Source organism: Ranitomeya imitator, chromosome 2, assembly GCF_032444005.1.
Source record: "Ranitomeya imitator isolate aRanImi1 chromosome 2, aRanImi1.pri, whole genome shotgun sequence".
Classification (NCBI taxonomy): Eukaryota; Metazoa; Chordata; class Amphibia; order Anura; family Dendrobatidae; genus Ranitomeya; species Ranitomeya imitator.
The window spans coordinates 648,838,762-648,866,614 of NC_091283.1; the positions used below are offsets into that span (position 1 = coordinate 648,838,762).

The 27,853-nt window shown below is 42.3% G+C and overlaps 1 protein-coding gene across 1 annotated transcript in view; it reads right to left on the reverse strand.

Annotated features, from left to right (window-relative positions):
• Positions 1 to 5,089: 5,089 nt before the first annotated feature.
• LOC138666783 (zinc finger protein 585A-like) overlaps positions 5,090 to 27,853 on the reverse strand; it is a 77,121-nt gene continuing 54,357 nt past the window's right edge. The window contains exons 6-8 of the mRNA XM_069754956.1: positions 24,907 to 25,092; positions 14,068 to 14,140; positions 5,090 to 7,524 (exon numbers count right to left, since the gene is read on the reverse strand). Coding sequence (XP_069611057.1) covers positions 6,179 to 7,524; positions 14,068 to 14,140; positions 24,907 to 25,092 — 1,605 coding nt within the window. The 3' untranslated portion in view covers positions 5,090 to 6,178. The remainder of the gene's footprint in view (positions 7,525 to 14,067; positions 14,141 to 24,906; positions 25,093 to 27,853) is intronic.

Sequence of the window (27,853 nt, forward strand, 5' to 3'; positions counted from 1 at the left end):
CACAAAAACATTGAACTTTAGGAAGGCAAAGTTTGAACAGCTTAGAGATGCCCTTAATCTGGTAGACTGGGACAATATCCTCAGAAATAAGAATACAGATAATAAATGGGAAATGTTTAAGAACATCCTAAATAGGCAGTGTAAGCGGTTTATACCTTGTGGGAATAAAAGGACTAGAAATAGGAAAAACCCAATGTGGCTAAACAAAGAAGTAAGACAGGTAATTAACAGTAAAAAGAAAGCATTTGCACTACTAAAGCAGGATGGCACCATTGAAGCTCTAAAAAACTATAGGGAGAATAATACTTTATCTAAAAAACTAATTAAAGCTGCCAAAAAGGAAACAGAGAAGCACATTGCTAAGGAGAGTAAAACTAATCCCAAACTGTTCTTCAACTATATCAATAGTAAAAGAATAAAAACTGAAAATGTAGGCCCCTTAAAAAATAGTGAGGAAAGAATGGTTGTAGATGACGAGGAAAAAGCTAACATATTAAACACCTTCTTCTCCACGGTATTCACGGTGGAAAATGAAATGCTAGGTGAAATCCCAAGAAACAATGAAAACCCTATATTAAGGGTCACCAATCTAACCCAAGAAGAGGTGCGAAACCGGCTAAATAAGATTAAAATAGATAAATCACCGGGTCCGGATGGCATACACCCACGAGTACTAAGAGAACTAAGTAATGTAATAGATAAACCATTATTTCTTATTTTTAGTGACTCTATAGCGACAGGGTCTGTTCCGCAGGACTGGCGCATAGCAAATGTGGTGCCAATATTCAAAAAGGGCTCTAAAAGTGAACCTGGAAATTATAGGCCAGTAAGTCTAACCTCTATTGTTGGTAAAATATTTGAAGGGTTTCTGAGGGATGTTATTCTGGATTATCTCAATGAGAATAACTGTTTAACTCCATATCAGCATGGGTTTATGAGAAATCGCTCCTGTCAAACCAATCTAATCAGTTTTTATGAAGAGGTAAGCTATAGGCTGGACCACGGTGAGTCATTGGACGTGGTATATCTCGATTTTTCCAAAGCGTTTGATACCGTGCCGCACAAGAGGTTGGTACACAAAATGAGAATGCTTGGTCTGGGGGAAAATGTATGTAAATGGGTTAGTAACTGGCTTAGTGATAGAAAGCAGAGGGTGGTTATAAATGGTATAGTCTCTGACTGGGTCACTGTGACCAGTGGGGTACCGCAGGGGTCAGTATTGGGACCTGTTCTCTTCAACATATTCATTAATGATCTGGTAGAAGGTTTACACAGTAAAATATCGATATTTGCAGATGATACAAAACTATGTAAAGCAGTTAATACAAGAGAAGATAGTATTCTGCTACAGATGGATCTGGATAAGTTGGAAACTTGGGCTGAAAGGTGGCAGATGAGGTTTAACAATGATAAATGTAAGGTTATACACATGGGAAGAGGGAATCAATATCACCATTACACACTGAACGGGAAACCACTGGGTAAATCTGACAGGGAGAAGGACTTGGGGATCCTAGTTAATGATAAACTTACCTGGAGCAGCCAGTGCCAGGCAGCAGCTGCCAAGGCAAACAGGATCATGGGGTGCATTAAAAGAGGTCTGGATACACATGATGAGAGCATTATACTGCCTCTGTACAAATCCCTAGTTAGACCGCACATGGAGTACTGTGTCCAGTTTTGGGCACCGGTGCTCAGGAAGGATATAATGGAACTAGAGAGAGTACAAAGGAGGGCAACAAAATTAATAAAGGGGATGGGAGAACTACAATACCCAGATAGATTAGCGAAATTAGGATTATTTAGTCTAGAAAAAAGACGACTGAGGGGCGATCTAATAACCATGTATAAGTATATAAGGGGACAATACAAATATCTCGCTGAGGATCTGTTTATACCAAGGAAGGTGACGGGCACAAGGGGGCATTCTTTGCGTCTGGAGGAGAGAAGGTTTTTCCACCAACATAGAAGAGGATTCTTTACTGTTAGGGCAGTGAGAATCTGGAATTGCTTGCCTGAGGAGGTGGTGATGGCGAACTCAGTCGAGGGGTTCAAGAGAGGCCTGGATGTCTTCCTGGAGCAGAACAATATTGTATCATACAATTATTAGGTTCTGTAGAAGGACGTAGATCTGGGGATTTATTATGATGGAATATAGGCTGAACTGGATGGACAAATGTCTTTTTTCGGCCTTACTAACTATGTTACTATGTTACTATGTATGTATTGTCGCTGGGCGCAGAGTGCTGGGGGGCCTGAGCAGGCGGGGACACTGGCGCGCTGTGGGGTCAGGTGCCGGAGTCGCCGCTAGCTCAGGCCCCCGACACTTGCTATATTCACCTGTCCCCCGTTCCAGTGCTGCGTGCCGCTCTCTTCCGGGTCCTCTGGCAGTGACCGTTCAGTCAGAGGGCGGCGCGCATTAAGCGCTTCATCGCGCCCTCTGAACTGTGAACGTCACAGGCAGAGGACCCGAAAGACGGAGCGGCGGGCAGCGCTGGAACGGGACAGGTGAATATAGCATACTCACCCTCCTTCTGCACCCAGGCTGTTGTCTCCCTTTCTATCGGAGCTGTCAAAGACAGTCACGTGACTGAGCACTTGCCAAACACTACTATGGTGGGGAGGGAAAGGGGTGCATTATACTGGTATGGGTCTGCATTATACTGTAAGGTGCAATATACCGCTGTGGGGCTGCATTATACTATACATGCCTATGGGGTGCATTATACTGCTGTATATGACCATGGGATACATTATACAATTATAGATGACTATTGGGGCAATACGGAGAGATATGAGGCAGAATTGGAGGACACATGGAGTCTAGAATGTGGGATATTGTTACTGTAGGGGATTATTTTTGAGGAAACTGGTTTTCAAGGTGGGGGAGGAGAGGTCCTGTTACTGTGCAGGGCAGCACAGTCACTTTTTTTCTTCATCTGGCGTAGTGTGGTAGTTGGGAAAAGTGCTCTAGATAACCGTGTTATTTTCTGCAGAGACGAGTCCTGGCTGGAAGAAGTGATGGCGGTGTGTGCTGGATGAAGATGAAAAGCAAAGATGAAGGACTTCAACTTGAGACGTCACTGTTGAGTCAGTGTGTTACCTGTACACTGACACTATACACTGTATACTATATACAGAGCTCCTGTGTATAATGACACTTATGATTATATTAATAGTGTTTTTTTTTTATTAATGATCAGTATTGTAGTATTCAGTCACTCTGTGGTGGTAATATGTGATCTGGTCATAGTGTGGCGGTATTTGTTGCTTGTGTATGCTATTATTCGGTCACTGTGTCGGTAACATGTGGTCTGGACATGGTGTGGCAGTATTTGTTCCTTGTTTGTGATATTATTGGTCATTTTAACCCCTTAATGACAGGAGCTTTTTCGGTTTTGCGTTTTTCGATTCCCAGAGGAATAACGTTTTTATTTTTCCGTCAATATGGCCATGTGAGGGCTTATTTTTTGCGGGACGAGTTGTACTTTTGAATGACACCATTGGTTTTACCATGTCGTGTACTAGAAAACAGGGAAAAAAAATTCCAAGTGCGGTGAAATAGCAAAAGTGCAATCCCACACTTGTTTTTTGTTTGGCTTTTTTTCTAGGTTCATTAAATGCTAAAAATGATCTGCCATTTTGATTTTCCAGGTCATTACCAGTTTTCATAGATACATAAAAAATAACCTAGACATGTTTGAGAAGTGTTGAAAAAAAAAATCCAAACTTTGTGCAATTTTCCGAGACCCATTGCGTCTCCATTTTTCAGGATCTCGGGTCAGGTGAGGGCTTATTTTTTTTGCACACCAAGCTGACGTTTTTAATGATACCATTTTGGTGTCGATACAATCTTTTGATTGCCCATTATTGCATTTTAATGTAATGTCGCAGCAACCAAAAAAGGTAATTCTGGAGTTTGGAATTTATTTTCTTGCTACGCCATTTAGCAATCAGATTAATCCTTTTTTTTATTGATTGGGCGATTCTGAACACGGTCATACTAAATAAGAGTAGGTTTGATTTTTTTATTTTATTTTGAAGGGGGCGATTTGAACTTTTATATTTTTGTTGTATCTTTTTCCTATTTTTTTAAACTTTGTTTTTTTTTTACTTTTGCCATGCTTCAATATCCTCCATGGGAGGCTAGAAGTTGGCATAGCCTGATTGGCTCTGCTACATAGGAGCGATGCTCAGATCGCTCCTATGTAGTAGATTACAGCATTGCTATGAGCTCTGACCACAGGGTGGCGCTCACAGCAATCTGGCATCAACAACCATAGAGGTCTTCAGGAGACCTCTGGTTGTTATGCCAACGCACCGATGACCCCTGATCACGTGACAGGGGTCACCGGTGTGCACATTTCCGGCCGGATGTGCTTGTTAAATGCCACTGTCAACGTTTGACAGCAGCATTTAACTAGTTAATAGCAGCGGGTGGATTGTGATTTCACCCGCTGCTATTGCGGGCCCATGTCAGCTGTACAAAACAGCTACATAAAGGGAACCCGGCACTCAACTTAAGTTTGTGTGATGAACCTAAATTTATTTGTAGTACCAACAAACGTTTCAGCCATAAAGACCTTCGTCAGTTACGTACTAACGTTAGAGAGTAGTAGGTGATAGTTCGTGGTAGGTCCGTTATAGCGTCATCTGAATGATGAAAATTATGTAGCCTTACTCACAGACAGGCGGTGGATACCGCGTCTGTATATGGTCTCTTCATCCTCAGCACGGATCTTCCTGTATCCGATCTTAAGGCTACATAATTTTCAACAGGAGGGGACAGATATCACAGGGGGTACAGAAATCATATTGGGCCACATCGCTGAGGGGGGGGGGAAACACAGGTGGCACAGATCACCAGCAGAAAGGCACAGAGATCACTCTGGCAGCAGCTCCTCTTCCGGGACAGGAAGACTGGAGTGCATTGGGCGCTAACCCCACCCACCCCGATGACGCAATCATTCATGTGCAGGCAGCGTTCTGTAATGAACACTCCATCGTGCACTTGGGGCTTGAAGGTCCAGCAGCTGGCAGGATATAGCTGACGCCTGAGCATTGCGGACTCCGGGGACCTGAAAATTCACATGAAAAGTCACTGCCGGCCGCATGCAGCCCGCAGGTTCCCCACCCCTGGTTTAAATGTATTAGTGCTTAAAAGACGCAAATACATTTGAACATCGGAAGGGAGTGGAGTGTGCGCGGTGACAGGCCTGGGGTGCGTGCCCCTTGTGGCACATGTGCCATAGGTTCGCCATCACTGACTTAAGATGTCATTGTGATTGACTCCCAGCTGCCCTGGTTAGGCAGCAGGAATCTGACTATCAAAAACGCATTTGAAGTCCCGCCCGGTCAACAGAGCTGAGTGGAAAAGAAGCCTCCACTCTGTCAACGTGACGTCAGCACAGGCAACTGAATCCCTGGCAAGAGCAGTCTGCATCGGTGAGAAACGGCGCCAGGCCTGTTAGTGCTCAGGCACATTTTTTTTTTATTTTCATAAAGTCCTGGACATTCCCTTTAATACAACCTACACAGAGGTATATTCACTATTAAAAGCTATGTATACTTTTGCATTAAATTTCTTTTTAATTACTCATTTCCTTCTTAAATGCAAAAACAAATTGTTATTGCAAAGTCTGTCTAATGCTTTCACATAGTTGGCTTCCAGTCATATATCTGCCTTTTCTCGGATTTCAGGAGATAGCAGCAGCTAAGAGGTGGAGGATATACACTGCAGATCAAAAAGTATAATGTGGGACAACGCTTTCAAGATTCTTGGAGCACATATCACAAATGTACTAAATAAAATAATAAGAAACACATGGCAGTCTGATGAGGTTGAATTGCACCAAATGTGCTATATATCTTTGAAAAGAGAGACCATCCATTAAATAATCTTGGGGTGAAAAAAACAGAAAACAATCCTGGCAATCAGTATCAGAAACCAGGAGCAGTTTGCAAACTGAATATTACAGCCAAGTTAAAGTGTTACACACAAACATTAGATAAGTTTGGCACAGTTTTTGAAAGAAAGTAGCAATGTTTTTCTATTCCAGAAAATCTATTTAACGCTTTACAGGGATTGAGAAAGCCACACATTTTTTATAAGCATTTTAGAAACTTAAAAAAGGCACATATTTTAGTGGACATACTGTAAATTATTTTTTTTCAGAAATTACTTTCTGTGCGTTTTCTGATGCTCTCGAAGATGTGGCTTTTGGGAGAAACATTTTCCACATTCAGAACATTTAAAAGGTCTTTCTCCTGTGTGGATTCTTGTATGCCGCAGAAGATCTGAGTTACTGATAAATCCTTTACCACATTCAGGGCAGGAATATGGCTTCTCCCCTGTGTGCGTTCTCTGGTGTATAATTAACTGAGAATTGCATGGAAACCGTCTCTGACACTCAGTACAGCAATAAGGTTTTTCTCTTGTGTGTATTTTCTGATGGATAATGAGAGTGGATTTGGTAACAAATCGCTTTCCACAAATGTTGCACATGAAAGGTTTTTCTACAGTGTGGATTCTTTCATGAATAACCATATGAGAACTACTGGCAGAACACTTCCTAAACTCTGAACATACCTTTCCACTAAAAACTGATTGTGCCTGTGATGATTTCAACCCCAAAACTCCTCCACCCTCCACATAAACTGCACTATTAATGTCTTTCAGATCATTTGGTTGTCTATCTAGAAAATTCTGATGTTGATATTTCTTATATCTTCCTCCCATAGTATTCACTTTACAATCTTCAGTAGACTTCAGCAGCTTTTTGTTCCGAGTTAGCTCAGTAACAGAATCAGAAATTATCTGTTCAGGGAGAAAATCCATATCTTCCTTTACCTTCTTTTCATGGCCTATATGAATTATTTGATGCCTAAAGAGACCCATTTTCGTACTAAAACATTTATTGCATACAAGACAAGAAAACATCTTCATTCCTGAATGACATTTTGGAAAATTTGTTAAATTTGATTGATCAGACAATAAACTTCCATGTTCAGAACATGAATATTGGTCCTTTCCTGTGGTGGTTCCTTGATTTGCAGCCAAAAGCGATCTACAAGGCATCTTATTTTCTAGATTCCTGATATCAATGTTAGAAGAACTAGTAGAACCAATAAAACCATCTTCAGTTTTGTGAATTCCACAATATTCATTGAGCTCTTGTGAATTATGAGTTATTAGATAATCTGATTTAGTACAACCCTTTGGTGTATTATTTTCAGAAAAAATAGATTCATTTTCACTTGATTCTTTCTCAATATCAGATGAATGATGCTGCATATGATCTATGGATGTGGAAATATCAGGGTCGGCAAGATTCACTTGTTCAGGAGAGGTTGGTTCCACCTTAAGGGTAGAAGAGGTGCTTGTACGATTGTCTGTAACGTTTCCCCCATTGTTTGGTTCCTCCTTAATAAGCAGATGCTCTGTGGGTGTATATATGTTGATGTCTATAAGATTCCCATGTTTGTGTGATCCCGGCTCTTTATTCGTTTGGGTCTTTGATAAATCTATTGGGAAAAAAACAAACGTATTTAAGATATTTTAACATACAAACATTTTTCAACTAAATGTTAACCATTTTCCCACACAAGATGTTAATGACCTGGGATTTATGGATACTTCCCGGCGACCACCACCAGGTGTCAGCCTATTCTGACAGCTGACACTCCGTGCCAGGAGTAGTCCCGTACCGCTTCTGGCACTTTAACCCCCTAAATGCTGCGAATGAACTCAATCGCAGCATTTCGGGAGCAGGCAGAAGGAAGAAAGCCCCTCTGCCCTTGGATCAGAGACCCAGCAACTTATCGCGGGGTCCTGATCGTTGCCATGGTGACCTAATATCGCCATGACGACATCCGGGTCAGAAGAGCTAGAAAAGTTGCCTGATCATGCTCACAGCATGATTAGAAAGTTTATATAAACATAGGCGTCAGTAAGTAATATACATCAGGCGACTCAAAAACAACTATACTACACCGGAGATACAAGAGTCAAATAATTGCCAAAATAGTACTAGCAAAACACATTTATTGAAAATTAGATTTTTACTAAAAATCATACATGTCATATAAATAAGAAAACAACAAATTGAAAAATGTGACTGCATCCATGGATACAACTAGTAATCCAGGTGCAACAGACCGGGACACAAATAAAGTAGATGATCACAATGCATTCGTAATTATTATGTGCACATGAATGCTAATAGCCCAGATGCATAGCAACAATGGGCGTTACATGTGCACAATAGCACTAACGATACCCATATAGTTGCTACACATCAACCGTAAATGGATCGCAACATGTGAGATGCAATAAACAGATAAAGGGTTAATTACCCATAGGTCACAAAATGTCCCGTCTGGCTCCTGGATACAGACCCCAACGCGCGTTTCGCGTGTGTGTGTTGCTGCTTCCTCAATATTTTGTGGAATAACCATGATTTTTAATCACACCTTTCATGCGTCTTGGCATGCTTTCCACCAGTCTATCACACAGCTTTTGGGTGACCTTATGCCACTCCTGGTACAAAAATGTAAACAGTTCTTCTTTGTTTTATGGCTTGTGACTATCCATCTTCCTCTTGATTACATTCCAGAGGTTTTCAATAGGGTTCAGGTCTGGAGATTGGGCTGGCCATGACAAGGATTTGATGTGGTGGTCCTTCATCCACACCTTGATTATTGACCTAGCTGTGTGGCATGGCACATTGTCCTGCTGGTAAAAACAGTCCTCAGAGTTGGGGAATATTGCCTGAGCAGAAGGAATCAACTGTTTTTCCAGGATGCGGCTTGATTCATATGTCCTTCGCAAAGAATAACCTGCCCAATTCCAGCCTTGCTGAAGCATCCCCAGAACATCGCCGATCCTCCACCAAATTTCACAGTGTGTGCAAAACACTGTGGCTTGTAGACCTCTCCAGGTCTCCGTCTAACTATTAAATGAGCAGGTGTTGGGCAAAGCTGAAAATTAGACTCAGAGAAGATTACCTTATTCCAGGCCTCTATTTTCCAATCCTTATAGTCTTTCGCAAACTTCAGCCTGGCTCTCCTTTGCTTCTCATTGATGAAAGGCTTTTTCTAGCTTTACATGATATGAGTCCTGTCTCTAAGAGCCTGTTACGAACTGCTCTTGTTGTGCACTTCACCCCAGATGCCATTTGCCATTCCTTTTGTAGATCACTTGATGTAATCCTGCGGTTGCTGAGTGACATTTGAATAAGATGACGGTCATCCCGGTCAGTGTAGAGTCGTTTTCGCCCTCTGCTGGTCTGTAGCTTTGTTGTCCCCAATGTCTGCTGCTTGACCTTGTTGTAATGGACCCAGTCTTAAAAATTTTAAGGATAGAGACAACATGATGCTTACGGTGTCTCTCTGCTAGTAAAGCCAGAATTGAGCCCTTCTTTTCCTCACTCAAGACTTTTCTTTTCAACTCCTTTGGCATGATTAAAGGGAACCTGTCACCCCCAAAATCGAAGGTGAGCTAAGCCCACCAGCATCAGGGGCTTATCTACAGCATTCTGGAATGCTGTACATAAGCCCCGGATGTATCCTAAAAGATGAGAAAAATAGGTTAGATTATACTCACCCAGGGGCGGTCCAGGTCCTGCTTCGGTCCGATGGGTGTTGCGGTCCAGTCCGGCGCCTCCTATCTTCATCAGATGACGTCCTCTTCTGGTCTTCACGCTGCGGCTCTGCAGTGCGCAGGCGCCGGGCATCTCTGACCTTTCCCGGCACCTGCGCACTGCAGTACATTGCTCTGCCCTCAACATGGCAGACAAAGTACGCCTGCGCCGGAGCATGAAGACATGAAGAGGACGTCATCGTAAGAAGATGGGAGGCCCCGGACCGCGACACCCATCGTACCGGGACCGCCCCTGGGTGAGTATAATCTAACCTATTTTTCTCATCTTTTAGGATACCTTTCTTGAAAAGTATAATGTTGCAGGGTATATATACTAGATTCCTTGATAGGGCGTTGATCCAGGAAACTAGTCTGATTGCCGTATGTGGAGTCAGGAAGGAATTTTTTTCCCCAATGTGGAGCTTACTCTTGCCACATGGGTTTTTTTTGCCTTCCTCTGGATCAACATGTTAGGTTAGGCTATGGGTTGAACTAGATGGACTTAAAGTCTTCCTTCAACCTTAATAACTATGTTACTATGTTACATCGGAGGCTTATCTACAGGCCCTTGATGCTGGTGGGCTTAGCTCACCTTCGATTTTGGGGGTGACAGGTTCCCTTTAAAAGTTATTTTTTCATTCCTATTACTTTTGGGATATTACTAGCACTTGTTTTGCCATCCAGCTTATCCTACTGCAAGAGGATTGTGAAGACCACAGCAGTGTTTCCTTTCTTAAATAAAATTTGGTTCAAGTGATCACCTAATCAGAAGCACATTAAGTAGAATGAGGTGTACTCTGGTTGGAATTCAACTGACACTGGAATGGAATGGCTGTCAGAGATGTAGAGAAGCAGATTTTTATAAATCTGTGCATTGGTCCCTTAATTTTTGCCAGAGCTGTATTTGATTTGGTATCTTGTTCCGTAAAAAAAAAAAAGTCATACAGCTCTATCAACGTAAAAATAAAAAAAGTTATCGCTCTGAGAATAAAGCGATGCAAAAATTATTATTTATTTTCAATTTTACCACACACGGAATGACATAAAAAAAATCCTAAATTACCGGTTTTTGTTCATTCTGCCCACCAAAAATCAAAATAGAAAGCGATCAAAAATGTCACGTGTCTAAAAATGGTACCAATAACGATGTTAACTTGTCCTGCAAAAAACAAGCTCTCAAAATATGGCGATGCAAAAACTAGTTTTTGCAATAAAAGACGTTCTTTAGAGTGTGACAGCAGCCAAACATAAAAACCTGATAGAAATCTGGTATGGCTGTAATCGCTCCGACCCAAAGAATTAAGTCACCATATAGCTTATATCACAAGACAAACAGTGTAAAAAATAAAACCAATTCTTCACCTACTGTTGATTTGTCTATTCAGCCGCCCAAAGATCGCAGTAAGGCTTGACACACATTTATCTTGCGCTCTGCGCTGAGCGCTTACCTCCGGGTAAGTTTTTGAAATACGTGATTCAGATGTAACCCGTCAGAAGATTCATAATAATAAGGCAGATGTAGGAACTGAACGCCATAGAACCTGTCCGTCGGTGTCCGTCTTTTTAGGACTGCATAAAAGTGCCGTCAGCCACAGTTCTGTGCACTTTGAGAAGAAGGACACCGCTCAACAGAGGCCAGATGGAGTCCACTGTAACTACGGTGCCTCATTATAGTGAACGATCCCTCGGGGGTTTCATCTTAATCACATTACTCATAGATGGAAACCCCGATGTAAGTGCTCAGCGTAGAGTGCTGGATAAATGTGATCCCAAATGTTACGTAAAATGTTTTCAATAAAAGCTTCAACTCAATCCACAAAAAAAAAATCAAGTCCCCACTCAGGTCTGTCATCTGTTAATGGAAATATAGGAGGCTTCCACATTACTGGTAGCACAAAGGCTCTGGGAAAGCAAAATGGCTCCTCATCCTCCAAAAGAAATCCAGCGAATTCAGCATTCCCAAATCAACCCCATTCTGAGCCCACAGTGTATCTTAACCACATTTAGCGTCCATTTGTTTGGCATTTCTGTAGTGTTGAAAGCCAACTTAATTTACGGGTACATGTCTCCAGAAGCACGAGCTGGGCAAAACGTACTGGGCACTACAATGTCAGATTTGCAATTTTCATTCAGTAACATTCATTGCTGCTTGTTTCTTGAAAACACCCATGGAGTCAAAATTGTCATTACATCTGTAGATAAATTCCCAAAGGGGTAGCATATCCAAAATGGGGTTACTTGAGGGGAAGATTCTGGTCTACTAGCAATTAGAGGCTCTGTATATGGAGTAAGTAAACTCTTCTAGGAAAAGCTGCGCTCCAAGAGGCAAATAGCTTTCCGTTCCTCCCGAGTCTCTCCGTATGGCTAAGTAGTACTGCACAGCCTGTACTGTACATATGGGGTACTGCCACATTCAGTATAAATTGCCATTTTACCCACTTCTTGTGTGAAAATGTAAAATCTGGGGCTAAAACAAAATGTTTCTGGTAAAAATGTAATTATTTTTCCTTTACTGCCAAATGGTATAAAATTATGTGACACACCCATGGTGTCAATATGATCACTGCACCCCTAGATGAATTCACTTAGAGGTGTAGTTCGTAAAGTGGGGTTCTGCTGTTCTGGCATCTCCTGGGCTCTCCCAGTGGGTCAAGGCATCTGCAAACCATAACAGGAAGATCTAGCAATCCTTGACTTCTGATAGGTGATAAATCAAGATTCCAGGCTCATATGCACAAGAGCTCAGGAAAGCACAGCCATCTTGGTGCACATTCTTTACATCCCCCCCTACCCCAACAGTAGGCTTTTTTTCATCACAAATTGAATATTACCAAGTTTGGGAGAAATTGCATAATTCATTTGAGTTTATTTTCTCCTATTGCTCCTTCTGAAAATGAAAAATGTGGGGCTAAAGTAATATTTTACTGGATTTTTTTTTTATTATTATTCCACTTTGCGTTAATTCCTGAGAAATACTTAAAGAGTTAACCAACTTTCTGACTGCAGTTTGGGGATTTTCCATTAAATAAGCCCCTCAAAGTCACTTAATATGTCATAGGATTTGTAAGTTTTCTTGGAGAAAAAAGTGAATTCGCTACTTAACTTTTAACCCTTCTAATACCCAAACAAAATGAAAGATTGCTGGAAAAATGATGCTGACGTAAAGTGGACACATGAGAAATGTTATTTACTAACCATTTTGTTTGTTATGACTATCTACCTAATGCTAATCACACTCTGATCAGACTTATAGTGTGAACATAGAGTGATCCGATTTTCTCGGATATATATATATATTTTTTTTCTCTCTATGTACTCCATTGTGTCAGTCTGTGGAAATCAGACTGCACTCAGGTGCCATTAGGCTATATGCACACGTCAGGATTTTTTGCGGTTTTTTTTGCGGATTTTCCCGATAAAAACGCTATAAAATCGCTAAAAAAACGCAAACAATATGCATCCTATCATTTAGAATGCATTCTGCATGTTTTGTGCACATGTTTGCGTTTTTTTCCGCAAAAAAAAAAACGCATTCTGCAAAAAGAAGTAGCATGTTCGTTAGTTTTGCGGATTTTTGCGGATTTCCCATTAAATTGGAGTGTCCGGAAAAAAACGCAAAAAATCCGCACAAAAAACGCATGCGGATTTCTGGCAGAAATGTCCTGATTTTGTCAGGAAATTTCTGCAAGAAAATCCTGACGTGTGCACATAGCCTTAGAGTGCAGTCTGATTGTTTCCGCGGACTCATTGACTTGCATGATCAAGTGCTATCCGAATTTCAGATGAAACTCAAGCATGCAGCGATTTTGTCCTCGGATCGGCGCTGTCAGTCGAAAAAAAATAAATCGGACATGTACACAGCCCTATAAGCTAATATTGGTCTGAGTGCAATCTGATGTTTTGTCAGACCGCACTCAGACTGGTAATCCATTTTTCTGAACAAGCTTAAAACTTCAATGTTTGAAAATTGCTAATTTTTCAAAATTTTAACCAAATTTCAGATAATTTCATGAAAAAACTCAAAATTGTATTAACCTAAATTTACAACAAACATAAATAACAATATGTCATAGAAAAAAAAACATTCTCAGCATCACTGGGATAAGTAGAAGCATGTCAGAGTTATTGCCACAAAGGAACACATCAGAATTGAAAATTGGATTGCAGACTTATCACAAGATAGCACTCACCCTTGAGGGTTAAACACCTTGTGTCAGAGGTAGATGCAGGCTGAAAATCACAGATGGCACCTCCTGTGTATGGGGCACGCTATGCTCGGTCCATACATGTCAGGAAGGGTTATGGATAGTACTACATGATACTATAATAGTCTGGAATATGGGACTAAGGCTATACTAAAACTTTTCTATTAGGATAGAAATGTCCCAATGAATGACAAGTATGAGGACAACAGAAACGCTTCTTACCCAATGATGTGATGAGCTGACGATTCTCCATCATTACATATTTGTAAAGATGTTCCTCTAAATACTGCCATACCTGAAAGAATATGTATATAGTTATTCTCTCAAACAAACATGCCTACATGTTGATGTATGCTGTACCAAAAGTCCAAGAAACTAGAGGATTTGATGAAAAAAATAAATTAGCATTTATTTAATCTGTTCATTAAAAAAAAAAAATCCAGAAGAATAAAACAAATTCCTGTGTTATCGTGAATCATATTTTGTTTCACAACGGCCATTTTAGCCAAAACGTTCAGATGCGTTTGTTAATGGATGGATTTCTAGAAAGCTCGTTACTCAAGTTTCAATTGGGTGCTAAAGTGCCATGTTCGAGCCGCCTTGGCCGCATGTTTCCCGGGATAAATATATAACATAGATGTAACATAGTTACTAAGGTTGAAGGAAGACTTTAAGTCCATCTAGTTCAACCCATAGCTTAACCTAACATGTCCTAACATGTTGATCCAGAGGATCGGGGACGATAATGCAGCAAGAGGCGGCGCCCGGCGCGCACAGGTCCGAAGAGACGGCTGTGCTGCGTCTGATTAGGAGGGAAAGACCCGTCTCCAGGAATATTTCAGGGTATGAGGGGGCACATTTTATAAACGTTTATTTCAGCGTGTGCAGGCATCATAACTAAAAGAGCCACCTTGTCAGAATGCAGCATTTGTGCTGCACATGGTGGCTCTTTTAGTTAGAAACGCCTGAGGGGGGTGACAGATTCCCTTTAAGCATATTGGCTTTTTCCTCATCCTCATCCACCATTTCACCCAGACTATTTTTAAGGGGGCCAACACTATCATTTTTTAGTTTCTTACTATTTATGTAGTTAAAGAATATTTTAGGATTATTTTTACTCTCTCTGGCAATGAGTCTCTCTGTCTCAATCTTTGCTGCCTTGATTTGCTTTTTACAGAATTTATTTAATTTTCTGTATTTATTTAATGCCTCATCACTACCTACTTCCTTTAATTCTCTAAATGCTTTCTTTTTGTCACTTATTGCGCCCCTTACAGTTCTATTTAGCCATATTGGTTTCCTCCTATTTCTAGTATGTTTATTCCCATACGGTATATACTGTGCACAGGTCCTATCCAGGATGCTAATAAATGTCTCCCATTTACTTTGTGTATTTTTGTGTCTCAGGATATCATCCCAGTTAATTGCACCAAGATCATCTCTCATCCGTTGGAAATTTGCCCTCCTGAAGTTTAGTGTCCTTGTAAACCCTCTACTACACATCTTATTAAAGGATACATGAAAACTTAATATTTTGTGATCACTATTCCCCAAGTGACCCCCAACCCTTATATTTGATATGCGGTCTGGCCTGTTGGTTAATATTAGGTCTAGCAGTGCCCCCCTTCTTGTTGGGTCCTGAACCAGTTGTAAAAGGTAATTGTCTCTCATAGTTGTCAAAAACCGATTACCTTTGCTAGAATTGAAGGTTTCTGTTCCCCAATCTATTTCAGGGTAGTTGAAGTCCCCCATAATAATGACTTCTCCTTGAGTCGCAGCTTCATTTATTTGCTTTATGAGGATATTCTCCATTGCTTCCATTATTTTTGGAGACTTATAACTAACCCCTATCAGTAATTTATTATTTTTTCCCCCTCCCCTTATCTCCACCCACAGGGACTCTACATTTTCATTAGATTCACCTATATTATCACGGAGGATGGGTTTTAAGGATGATTTTACATGTAGACACACACCTCCCCCTCGCTTATCCGTTTGGTCATTTCTGAACAGACTATAACCCTGCAAGTTAACAGCCCAGTCATGGCTCTCATCCAGCCATGTTTCAGATATCCCCACCATGTCATAATTATGCTCCAACAACATTAGTTCTAATTCGTCCATTTTGTTGGCGAGGCTTCTGGCATTAGTATACATGTACTTTATGTATCTCTCTGTACCTCTGTTATTTCTTAAATTATTAACTGTTCTAACCCCACCCCCCATGCCACCGCCACCCCCAACTTCCTTATTTGTGCCTAGGTCTCTATCTGCACTATCTTCCCCTCCAATAAAATCAATACCCTCCCCCCATTCCCTAGTTTAAACACTCCTCCAACCTTCTAGCCATTAAATATAGATGTCAGTGACCAATCCAATTAGTAATGTGTTAGCAAATTAGAGTACATGTACAACCCCTGGCAAAAATTATGGAATCACCAGCCTTGGAGGATGTTCATTCAGTTGTTTAATTTTGTAGAAAAGAAGCAGATCACAGACATTTCACAAAACTAAAGTTATTTCAAATGGCAACTTTCTGGCTTTAAGAAACACAAAGAAATCAAGAACAAAAAATGTGGTAGTCAGTAATGGTCACTTTTTTTAACCAAGCATAGGGAAAAAATTATGGAATCACCCTGTAAATTTTCATACCCAAAAATAACACCTGCATCAAAATAGATCTGCTTGTTAGTCTGCATCTAAAAAGGAATCACACCTTGGAGAGCTGTTGCACCAAGTGGACTGACATGAATCATGGCTCCAATACGAGAGATGTCAATTGAAACAAAGGAGAGGATTATCAAACTCTTAAAAGAGAGTAAATCATCACGCAATGTTGCAAAAGATGTTGGTTGTTCAGTCAGCTGTGTCTAAAATCTGGACCAAATACACACAACATGGGAAGGTTGTTAACCCCTTCATGACCCAGCCTATTTTGACCTTAAAGACCTTGCCGTTTTTTGCAATTCTGACCAGTGTCCCTTTATGAGGTAATAACTCAGGAACGCTTCAACGGATCCTAGCGGTTCTGAGATTGTTTTTTCGTGACATATTGGGCTTCATGTTAGTGGTAAATTTAGGTCAATAAATTCTGCGTTTATTTGTAATAAAAACGGAAATTTGGCGAAAAGTTTGAAAATTTTGCAATTTTCACATTTTGAATTTTTATTCTGTTAAACCAGAGAGATATGTGACACAAAATAGTTAATAAATAACATTTCCCACATATTTACTTTACATCAGCACAATTTTGGAAACAAAATTTTTTTTTGTTAGGAAGTTATAAGGGTTAAAATTTGACCAGCGATTTCTCATTTTTACAACGAAATTTACAAAACCATTTTTTTTAGGGACCACCTCACATTTGAAGTCAGTTTGAGGGGTCTATATGGCTGAAAATACCCAAAAGTGACACCATTCTAAAAACTGCACCCCTCAAGGTACTCAAAACCACATTCAAGAAGTTTATTAACCCTTCAGGTGCTTCACAGCAGCAGAAGCAACATGGAAGGAAAAAATGAACATTTAACTTTTTAGTCACAAAAATTATCTTTTAGCAACAATTTTTTTATTTTCCCAATGGTAAAAAGAGAAACTGAACCACGAAAGTTGTTGTCCAATTTGTCCTGAGTACGCTGATACCTCATATGTGGGGGTAAACCACTGTTTGGGCGCACGGCAGGGCTTGGAAGGGAAGGAGCGCCACTTGACTTTTTGAATCAAAAATTGGCTCCACTCTTTAGCGGACACCATGTCACGTTTGGAAAGCCCCCGTGTGCCTAAAAATTGGAGCTCCCCCACAAGTGACCCCATTTTGGAAACTAGACATCCCAATGAACTTATCTAGATGCATAGTGAGCACTTTGAACCCCCAGGTGCTTCACAAATTGATCTGTAAAAATGAAAAAGTACTTTTTTTTCACAAAAAAATTCTTTTAGCCTCAATTTTTTCATTTTCACATGGGCAACAGGATAAAATGGATCCTAAAATGTGTTGGGCAATTTCTCCTGAGTACACCAATACCTCACATGTGGGGGTAAACCACTGTTTGGGCACATGGTAAGGCTCGGAAGGGAAGGAGCGCCATTTGACTTTTTGAATGAAAAATTATTTCCATCGTTAGCGGACACCATGTCGCGTTTAGATAGCTCCTGTGTGCCTAAACATTGGCGCTCCCCCACAAGTGACCCCATTTTGGAAACTAGACCCCCCAAGGAACCTATTTAGATGCCTAGTGAGCACTTTAAACCCTCAGGTGCTTCACAAATTGATCTGTAAAAATGAAAAAGTACTTTTTTTTCACAAAAAAATTATTTTCGCCTCAATTTTTTCATTTTCACATGGGCAGTAGGATAAAATGGATCATAAAATGTGTTGGGCAATTTCTCCTGAGTACACCAATACCTCACATGTGGGGGTAAACCACTGTTTGGGCACATGGTAAGGCTCGGAAGGGAAGGAGCGCCATTTGACTTTTTGAATGAAAAATTATTTCCATCGTTAGCGGACACCATGTCGCGTTTGGATAGCTCCTGTGTGCCTAAACATTGGCGCTCCCCCACAAGTGACCCCATTTTGGAAACTAGACCCCCCAAGGAACCTATTTAGATGCCTAGTGAGCACTTTAAACCCTCAGGTGCTTCACAAATTGATCTGTAAAAATGAAAAAGTACTTTTTTTTCACAAAAAAATTATTTTCGCCTCAATTTTTTCATTTTCACATGGGCAGTAGGATAAAATGGATCATAAAATTTGTTGGGCAATTTCTCCCGAGTACGCCGATACCTCATATGTGGGGGTAAACCACTGTTTGGGCACTCGGCAGGGCTCGGAAGGGAAGGCGCGCCATTTGACTTTTTGAATGGAAAATTAGCTCCAATTGTTAGCGGACACCATGTCGCGTTTGGAGAGCCCCTGTGTGCCTAAACATTGGAGCTCCCCCACAAGTGACCCCATTTTGGAAACTAGACCCCCCAAGGAACTTATCTAGATGCATATTGAGCACTTTAAACCCCCAGGTGCTTCACAGAAGTTTATAACGCAGAGCCATGAAAATAAAAAATAATTTTTCTTTCCTCAAAAATGATTTTTTAGCCTGGAATTTCCTATTTTGCCAAGGATAATAGGAGAAATAGGACCCCAAATATTGTTGTCCAGTTTGTCCTGAGTATGCTGATACCCCATATGTGGGGGTAAACCACTGTTTGGGCACACGGCAGGGCTCGGAAGGGATGGCACGCCATTTGGCTTTTTCAATGGAAAATTAGCTCCAATCATTAGCGGACACCATGTCACGTTTGGAGAGCCCCTGTGTGCCCAAACATTGGAGATCCCCCAGAAATGACACCATTTTGGAAACTAGACCCCCAAAGGAACTAATCTAGATGTGTGGTGAGGACTTTGAACCCCCAAGTGCTTCACAGAAGTTTATAACGCAGAGCCATGAAAAAAAAAAAAAAAAAATATTTTCTCAAAAATGATCTTTTAGCCTGCAATTTTTTATTTTCCCAAGGGTAACAGGAGAAATTTGACCCCAAAAGTTGTTGTCCAGTTTCTCCTGAGTACGCTGATACCCCATATGTGGGGGTAAATCACTGTTTGGGCACATGCCGGGGCTCGGAAGTGAAGTAGTGACGTTTTGAAATGCAGACTTTGATGGAATGCTCTGTGGGCGTCACGTTGCGTTTGCAGAGCCCCTGATGTGGCTTAACAGTAGAAACCCCCCACAAGTGACCCCATTTTGGAAACTAGACCCCCAAAGGAACTTATCTAGATGTGTGGTGAGCACTTTGAACCCCCAAGTGCTTCATAGAAGTTTATAATGCAGAGCCGTGAAAATAATAAATACGTTTTCTTTCCTCAAAAATAATTATTTAGCCCAGAATTTTTTATTTTCCCAAGGGTTACAGAAGAAATTGGACCCCAAAAGTTGTTGTCCAGTTTCTCCTGAGTACGCTGATACCCCATATGAGGGGGTAAACCACTGTTTGGGCACATGCCGAGGCTCGGAAGTGAAGTAGTGACATTTTGAAATGCAGACTTTGATGGAATGCTCTGTGGGCGTCACGTTGCGTTTGCAGAGCCCCTGATGTGGCTTAACAGTAGAAACCCCCCACAAGTGACCCCATTTTGGAAACTAGACCCCGAAAGGAACTTATCTAGATGTGTGGTGAGCACTTTGAACCCCCAAGCGCTTCATAGAAGTTTATAATGCAGAGCCGTGAAAATAATAAATAAGTTTTCTTTCCTCAAAAATAATTCTTTAGCCCAGAATTTTTTATTTTCCCAAGGGTTACAGGAGAAATTGGACCCCAAAAGTTGTTGTCCAGTTTCTCCTGAATACGCTGATACCCCATGAGTGGGGGTAAACCACTGTTTGGGCACACGTCGGGGCTCAGAAGGGAAGTAGTGACTTTTGAAATGCAGACTTTGATGGAATGGTCTACGGGTGTCACGTTGCGTTTGCAGAGCCCCTGGTGTGCCTAAACAGTAGAAACCCCCACAAGTGACCCCATTTTAGAAACTAGACCCCCCAAGGAACTTATCTAGATATGTGGTGAGCACTTTGAACCCCCAAGTGCTTCACAGACGTTTACAACGCAGAGCCGTGAAAATAAAAAATCATTTTTCTTTCCTCAAAAATTATGTTTTAGCAAGCATTTTTTTAGATTCACAAGGGTAACAGGAGAAATTGGACCCCAGTAATTGTTGCGCAGTTTGTCCTGAGTATGCTGGTACCCCATATGTGGGGGTAAACCACTGTTTGGGCACACTTCAGGGCTCGGAAGTGAGGGAGCACCATTTGACTTTTTGAATACGAGATTGGCTGGAATCAATGGTGGCGCCATGTTGCGTTTGGAGACCCCTGATGTGCCTAAACAGTGGTAACCCCTCAATTCTACCTCCAACACTAACCCCAACACACCCCTAACTCTAATCCCAACTGTAGCCATAACCCTAATCACAACCCTAACCGCAACACACCCCTAACCACAACCCTAACCCCAACACACCCCTAACCCTAACCACAACCCTAATTCCAACCCTAACCCCAAGGCTATGTGCCCACGTTGCGGATTCGTGTGAGATATTTCCGCACCATTTTTGAAAAATCCGCGAGTAAAAGGCACTGCGTTTTACCTGCGGATTTTCCGCGGATTTCCAGTGTTTTTTGTGCGGATTTCACCTGCGGATTCCTATTGAGGAACAGGTGTAAAACGCTGCGGAATCCGCACAAAGAATTGACATGTTGCGGAAAATACAACGCAGCGTTTCCGCGCGGTATTTTCCGCACCATGGGCACAGCGGATTTGGTTTTTCATATGTTTACATGGTACTGTAAACCTGATGGAACACTGCTGCGAATCCGCAGCCAAATCCGCACCGTGTGCACATAGCCTAATTCTAAAGGTATGTGCACACGCTGCGGAAAACGCTGCGGATCCGCAGCAGTTTCCCATGAGTTTACAGTTCAATGTAAACCTATGGGAAACAAAAATTGCTGTACACATGCTGCGGAAAAACTGCACGGAAACGCAGCGGTTTACATTCCGCAGCATGTCACTTCTTTTGTGCGGATTCCGCAGCGGTTTTACAACTGCTCCAATAGAAAATCGCAGTTGTAAAACCGCAGTGAAATGCGCAGGAAAAAAACGCGGTAAATCCGCCATAAATCCGCAGCGGTTTAGCACTGCGGATTTATCAAATCCGCAGCGGAAAAATACGCAGAGGACCAGAATACGTGTGCACATACCGAAACCCTAACCCTAGCCCTAACCCTACCCCTAGCCCTAACCCTAGCCCTAACCCTACCCCTACCCCTATTCTAACATTAGTGGAAAAAAAAAATTTCTTTATTTTTTTATTGTCCCTACCTATGGGGGTGACAAAGGGGGGGGGGTCATTTATTATTTTTTTTATTTTGATCACTGAGATAGATTATACCTCAGTGATCAAAATGCACTTTGGAACGGATCTGCCGGCCGGCAGATTCGGCGGGCGCACTGCACATGCGCCCGCCATTTTGGAAGATGGCGTCGCCCAGGGAGAAGACGGACGGGACCCCGGCTGGATCGGTAAGTATGATGGGGTGGGGGGGACCACGGGGGGGGGATCGGAGCACGGGGGGGGGGGAATCGGAGCGCGGGAGGAGTGGAACGGAGCACGGGGGGGCTGGAATGGAGCACGGGGGGGCTGGAATGGAGCACGGGGGGGTGGAACGGAGCACCGGGGGGGGGTGGATCGGAGTGCAGGGGGGGTGATTGGAGCACGGGGGGGTGATTAGAGCACGGGGGGAGCGGACAAGAGCACGGGGGGGAGCGGAGCACTGGACGGAGGGGAGCCGGAGCAGTGTACCGGCCAGATCGGGGGGCTGCGGGGGCGATCGGTGGGGTGGGGGCACATTAGTATTTCCAGCCATGGCCGATGATATTTCAGCATCGGCCATGGCTGGATTGTAATATTTCACCCGTTATAATAGGTGAAATATTACAAATCGCTCTGATTGGCAGTTTCACTTTCAACAGCCAATCAGAGCGATCGTAGCCACGAGGGGGTGAAGCCACCCCCCCTGGGCTAAATTACCACTCCCCCTGTCCCTGCAGATCGGGTGAAATGGGAGTTAACCCTTTCACCCGGCCTGCAGGGACGCGATCTTTCCATGACGCCGCATAGGCGTCATGGGTCGGATTGGCACCGACTTTCATGACGCCTACGTGGCGTCATGGGTCGGGAAGGGGTTAAAGGCAAACATACTGGTACCAAGGAAGACATCAAAGCGTCAAGACCGGAAACTTAAAGCAACATGTCTCCAAAACAGGAAATGCACAACAAAACAAATGAGGAACGAATGGGTGGAAAATGGAGTCAACGTCTGTGACCGAACTGTAAGAAACCACCTAAAGGGAATGGGATTTACATACAGAAAAGCTAAACGAAAGCCATCATTAACACCTAAACAGAAAAAAAACAAGGTTACAATGGGCTAAGGAAAAGCAATCGTGGACTGTGAGTGACTGGATGAAAGTCATATTCAGTGATGAATCGCGAATCTGCATTGGGCAAGGTGATGATGCTGGAACTTTTGTTTGGTGTCGTTCCAATGAGATTTATAAAGATGACTGCCTGAAGAGAACATGCAAATTTCTACAGTCATTGATGATATGGGGCTGCATATCAGGTAAAGGCACTGGGGAGATGGCTGTCATTACATCTTCAATAAATGCACAAGTGCATGTTGATATTTTGGACACTTTTCTTATCCCATCAATTGAAAGGACATTTGGGAATCCTGCCATGGAGCAAAAACTGTGGAAACATTCCTTGAAAAAAGACACATAAGGTCAATGTCATGGCCTGCAAATTGTCTACATCTCAATCACATTGAAAATCTTTGTAGGAAGTTGAAGAAAATGGTCCATGACAAGGCTCCAACCTGCAAAGCTGATCTGGCAACAGCAATCAGAAAAAGTTGGAGCCAGATTGATGAAGAGTCCTGTGCGACACTCATTAAGTCCATGCCTCAGAGACTGCAAGCTGTTATAAAAGACAGGGGTGGTGCAACAAAATACTAGTGATGTTTTGGAGTGTTTTTTTATTTTTCATGATTCCATAATTTTTTCCTCAGAATTGAGTCATTCCATAATTTTTTCCCTATGCTTGGTTAAAAACAGTAACCATTACGGACTACCACAATTTTTGTTCTTGATTTCTTTTAGTGGTTCTTAAAGTCAGAAAGTTGTCATTTGAAATGACTTTAGTTTTGTGCCATGTCTGTGATCTGCTTTTTTTCTACAAAATCAAACAACTGAATGAATATCTTCCAAGGCCGGTGATTCCATAATTTTTGCGAGGGGCTGTATGTAATTAATAAAAGATTCTTTTGGGGGGAAAAAATGGAGTGGGCTCCTGCACAATTTTCGGAACCAGCAGAGGGAAGGCAAATGACTGGGGGTAGATGTTTATAGCTTGGGAAGGGGGTAATACCCATAGAGCTTCCCAGGCTATCAATATCAGCTCACGACTGTATACTTAGCCTTTACTGGCTATTAAATTGGGGGACCCACCCCAAAGAAAAGAAGTGGGGTTCCCCCCATAATTAATAACTAGCAAAGGCTATGCAGACAGCTGCGGGCTGCTATATTAATAGCCTAAGAAGGGGCCATGGATATTGCCCCCCCCCCTCCCGACTAAAATCATTAGCACTCAGCGCCGCCCCAGAAAAGGAGCATCTCTAAGATGCGCAAATTCCGGCTCTTAGCCTCGCTCTTCCCACTTGCCCAGTAGCTGTGACAAGTGGGGTAATAGTTGTGGGGTTGATGTCACCTTTGTATTGTAAGGTGACATCAAGCCCACGGCTTAATAATGGAAAGGTGTCAATAAGACACCTATTCAATACTAATAGTTGTTACATGTTAAATAAAGACACAGCCAGAATAAAGTCGTTTAATTAAATAAAACACAACAATAAAAATAACAAACCAACAATATACCATACCTGTCCGTCGCTGTGTCCCATGCCGTAATCCATATCTGGGGTATATACAGTTTTCAACTAGGACGGTGCCAAGATGCGACCGCCCCGGCTAAAAACCACTGGTGAATGAGGAGATGCTGCCAGCGCAGCTTCAGTGACAAGCGGTGCCGTCAGTGATACTGCACTGCCTCATAGCTGTGCGATTTTTTTCTAACACCCATTGACTTCTATTGCAGGATGCGATCCGATTTCTGATTACAATCGCAGCATGCAGCAATGTTTTTCCAGTCCGATAGTGATCTGATCAGAGTTGAAAAAAAAGTCGATGAAGACACATAGAATAACATTGGTCCGAATTAAATCCCGATTTTTTATCGGATTGCATTCGTCCGATTTCATCGCAAGTGGGCATGAGCCCATAGACAGGTAATCATCGCATGTTTTGTGCCTGTCTAATAGCTCCAAAACATGCAGCCGCAGGGACTCGAACATCTCACTCGAGCACCGATACCCAAGCACACGATGCAAACTTTAGTAATGAGCACTTGCGTTCATCCCTAGTCCTGATACTCCCAGCAGCGCTCACCTCTCCAGTCAGCAGATGAATGATCTTGTTGGCGAGTTCTAGGATCTTCTTGTCATTGGTTCGACCTTGCGTCAGTGAATGAGGCGACAGCTCCATGATGGGGCTCTGGATCTCATTTAACCTTTCTGAACTATATGAACGTAGTGTGTCTTGTTCTCTAGAGGTCTTCTTTACAACTGTATAATCCTATAAAGAGACAGTGATGAATACTGAATCACACATCACTCCATGTCAAGTATTTCACTTTAAAAATTACTACTACATATAATAGAGGTATCGCACATATATTATATATACCTCTGTTAGGCTACGTTCACATTTGGGTTGTAGGGCGCAGCGTCGTCGACGGACATGCGCCGGTATGCGCTGTAATGCGTTTCACGACACATGCGTTACTTTGACACACCAGACAGGGCGCAGACGACGCTACTTGTAGCGTTTTCCCTGCGCCAAAATTCCGGAACTTTAAAACTTTATGACAACACATGCGTCATAAAACGTTGCATTGTGTACATGTGCTGTGGGTTGCATCGACGACGCTGCGCCCAACAACGCAAATGTGAACGTAGCCTTACATTTACAATCAGTCAAGCTAGAGATGACCAGTAAGGCCACACTCAGACGTTTTTTTTTTCTATCATCTGTTTTCCTCATTTTTGAACAAACAGATGCAGCATCTCAATGTTCTAGGGGTCATCCCCCTAGGATGGTATCAGTGAGGTCAATCTTTTACAGTCCTATAAAATTTAATGAGCGACCTCAATCCATGTTGTGGATCAAAAACGGACAAGACTCCGTTTTTCTTTTTTTTTGCTGACACTTGGTCTGCTTGAAACAGCCCTACAAGAATATATTTTTTGGGGTACGTGTTCTATCGGTGAACACATACATGATACACGGACATCTAAATGTAGTGTTTCTCCATATGTAAAATCTGCATAGAACTAAGGTGATGGCACAATCTTTTCCCACACTCTCCGCTACAAGTTGGTCCTTCCTTAACCTGTTCATTTACTCACTGACACGACTGTATCCCCTCCAGTCTCAGCATGCACCCATCTTACTCTGCTGCTGCCCATAAGCTTTTTCTGAAGTAGTTCATTGCCTGCAGGCCATGTGTATTGGTCTTTTAGTTGGCCAGTATCCCCCTGCTGTCATTAGCTGCCTTAGGTTCTAAAACACACCATAAGAATATTACAGCAGCTCTTTATTAAATGGTGATCGGGGTATTACACAATATATAATTTTATGATCAGTAATAGGATTTGCCATAAAACTAGTTGGTGGAGGCTATAGCCCCTCAAAATCCCACCAATCTCAAGCATGTAATACCTTCAGTCCCAGCTGTCCAATACTGTAGAAAAACTACAATAGTCTCAGTTTTCCAAATGACTATGATAAAAACCGTATTGCCTCACCTCACCAGTTAGCATGTAAATGATCTCCAGTGTAAGATTTAAGACTCCAGTCATCTGACTTCTGTTAGGATTCATTGTCACGAAAGGAGAAGAACTCCTTAATTCAGAAGACCCAATCTAGGGCGCAGTTATTGCTCTAAAAGAAGCTTTCAAAGAGAAATGATGAACATGTTGAAAATAGGAATGTCATCAATGATATGTATTATATATGACCTTATCTGGGTGATAAAATGACTTACATGGAAATATGAACAGCTCCATAGACTATAATTATATTATTTATATAGCACCATTAATCCCATGGTGCTGTACATTAGACGGGCTTACATCAAAATACAAATATCACTTACAGTAAGAATACTAACAATGACATATACAGAGGGGAGAGAACGCTGCCCTTGCGAGCTTACATTCTATAGGATGGTGGGGAAGGAGACAGTAGGTTGGGGGTTGCAGTAGTGGTTGTAGATAGTGTTGAGGTGGCTGTGTGGTCATTACAGGTTGTAAGCTTTCCTGAAGAGGTGGGTTTTCAGGTTCCGTTTGAAGGATACAAATGTGGTGGATAACCAGACGTGTTGGGGAACAGAATTCCAGATGATGGGGGATATTCAGAAGTCTTGGAGGCGATTGGATGAGGAGCAAATAAGCGTGGAGGAGAGAAGGAGGTCTTGGGAGGACTGGAGATTACGTGAGGGAAGATATTGAGAGAATAGTTTGGAAATGTATGGGGGGGAAGGTTATGGATGGCTTTGTATGTCAGTTTTAGTAGTTTAAACTGGATACGTTGGGAAATTGGGAGCCAGTGAAGGGATTTGCAAAGAGGGGAAGCGGGAGTGTAACGAGGAGAGAGATTAATTAGTCGGGCAGCAGAGTTAAGGACGGATTAGAGAGGTGCGAGAGTGTTAGAAGGTAGGCCACAGAGGAGGATGTTGCAATAGTCGAGGCGGGAGATGATTAGGGCATGCACAAGCATTTTGGTAGAGTGAGTGTTGAGGAAAGGACGAAATCTGGAAATATTTTTGAGCTGGAGGCGACAGGAGGTGGCGAGAGCTTGGATGTGTAGATTGAAGGACAGGGCAGAGTCAAAGGTTACACCGAGGCAGCGGATTTCCGGAACAGGGGAAAGTGTGATTTCACTTATTTTGATAGATCAGGTAGGGAAGGTATGCGAGATGGAGGAAAGATAATTTGTCCACACTGAGCTTGAGGAAGCAAGAGAAGAAGGATATTGCTGATAGATACTCTGTGATTCTGGAGAGCAGAGAGGTGACATTTGGGCCAGAGAGGTAGATCTGAGTGTCATCAGCATACAGATGGTACTGGAAGCCATAGGACTTTGAGTTGCCCCAAGGGCAAGGGTATAGATTAAAGAGAGAAGGGGTCCTAGGACAGAGCCTTGAGGGACACCAACAGAGAGGGGGTGAGATGAAGAGGTAGTATGGGAGTAGGAAACGCTAAATGTGCGGTTGGTAAGGTATGAGGAGATCCAGGATAGGACAAGGTCTTTGACACCAAAGGAAGAGAGGATC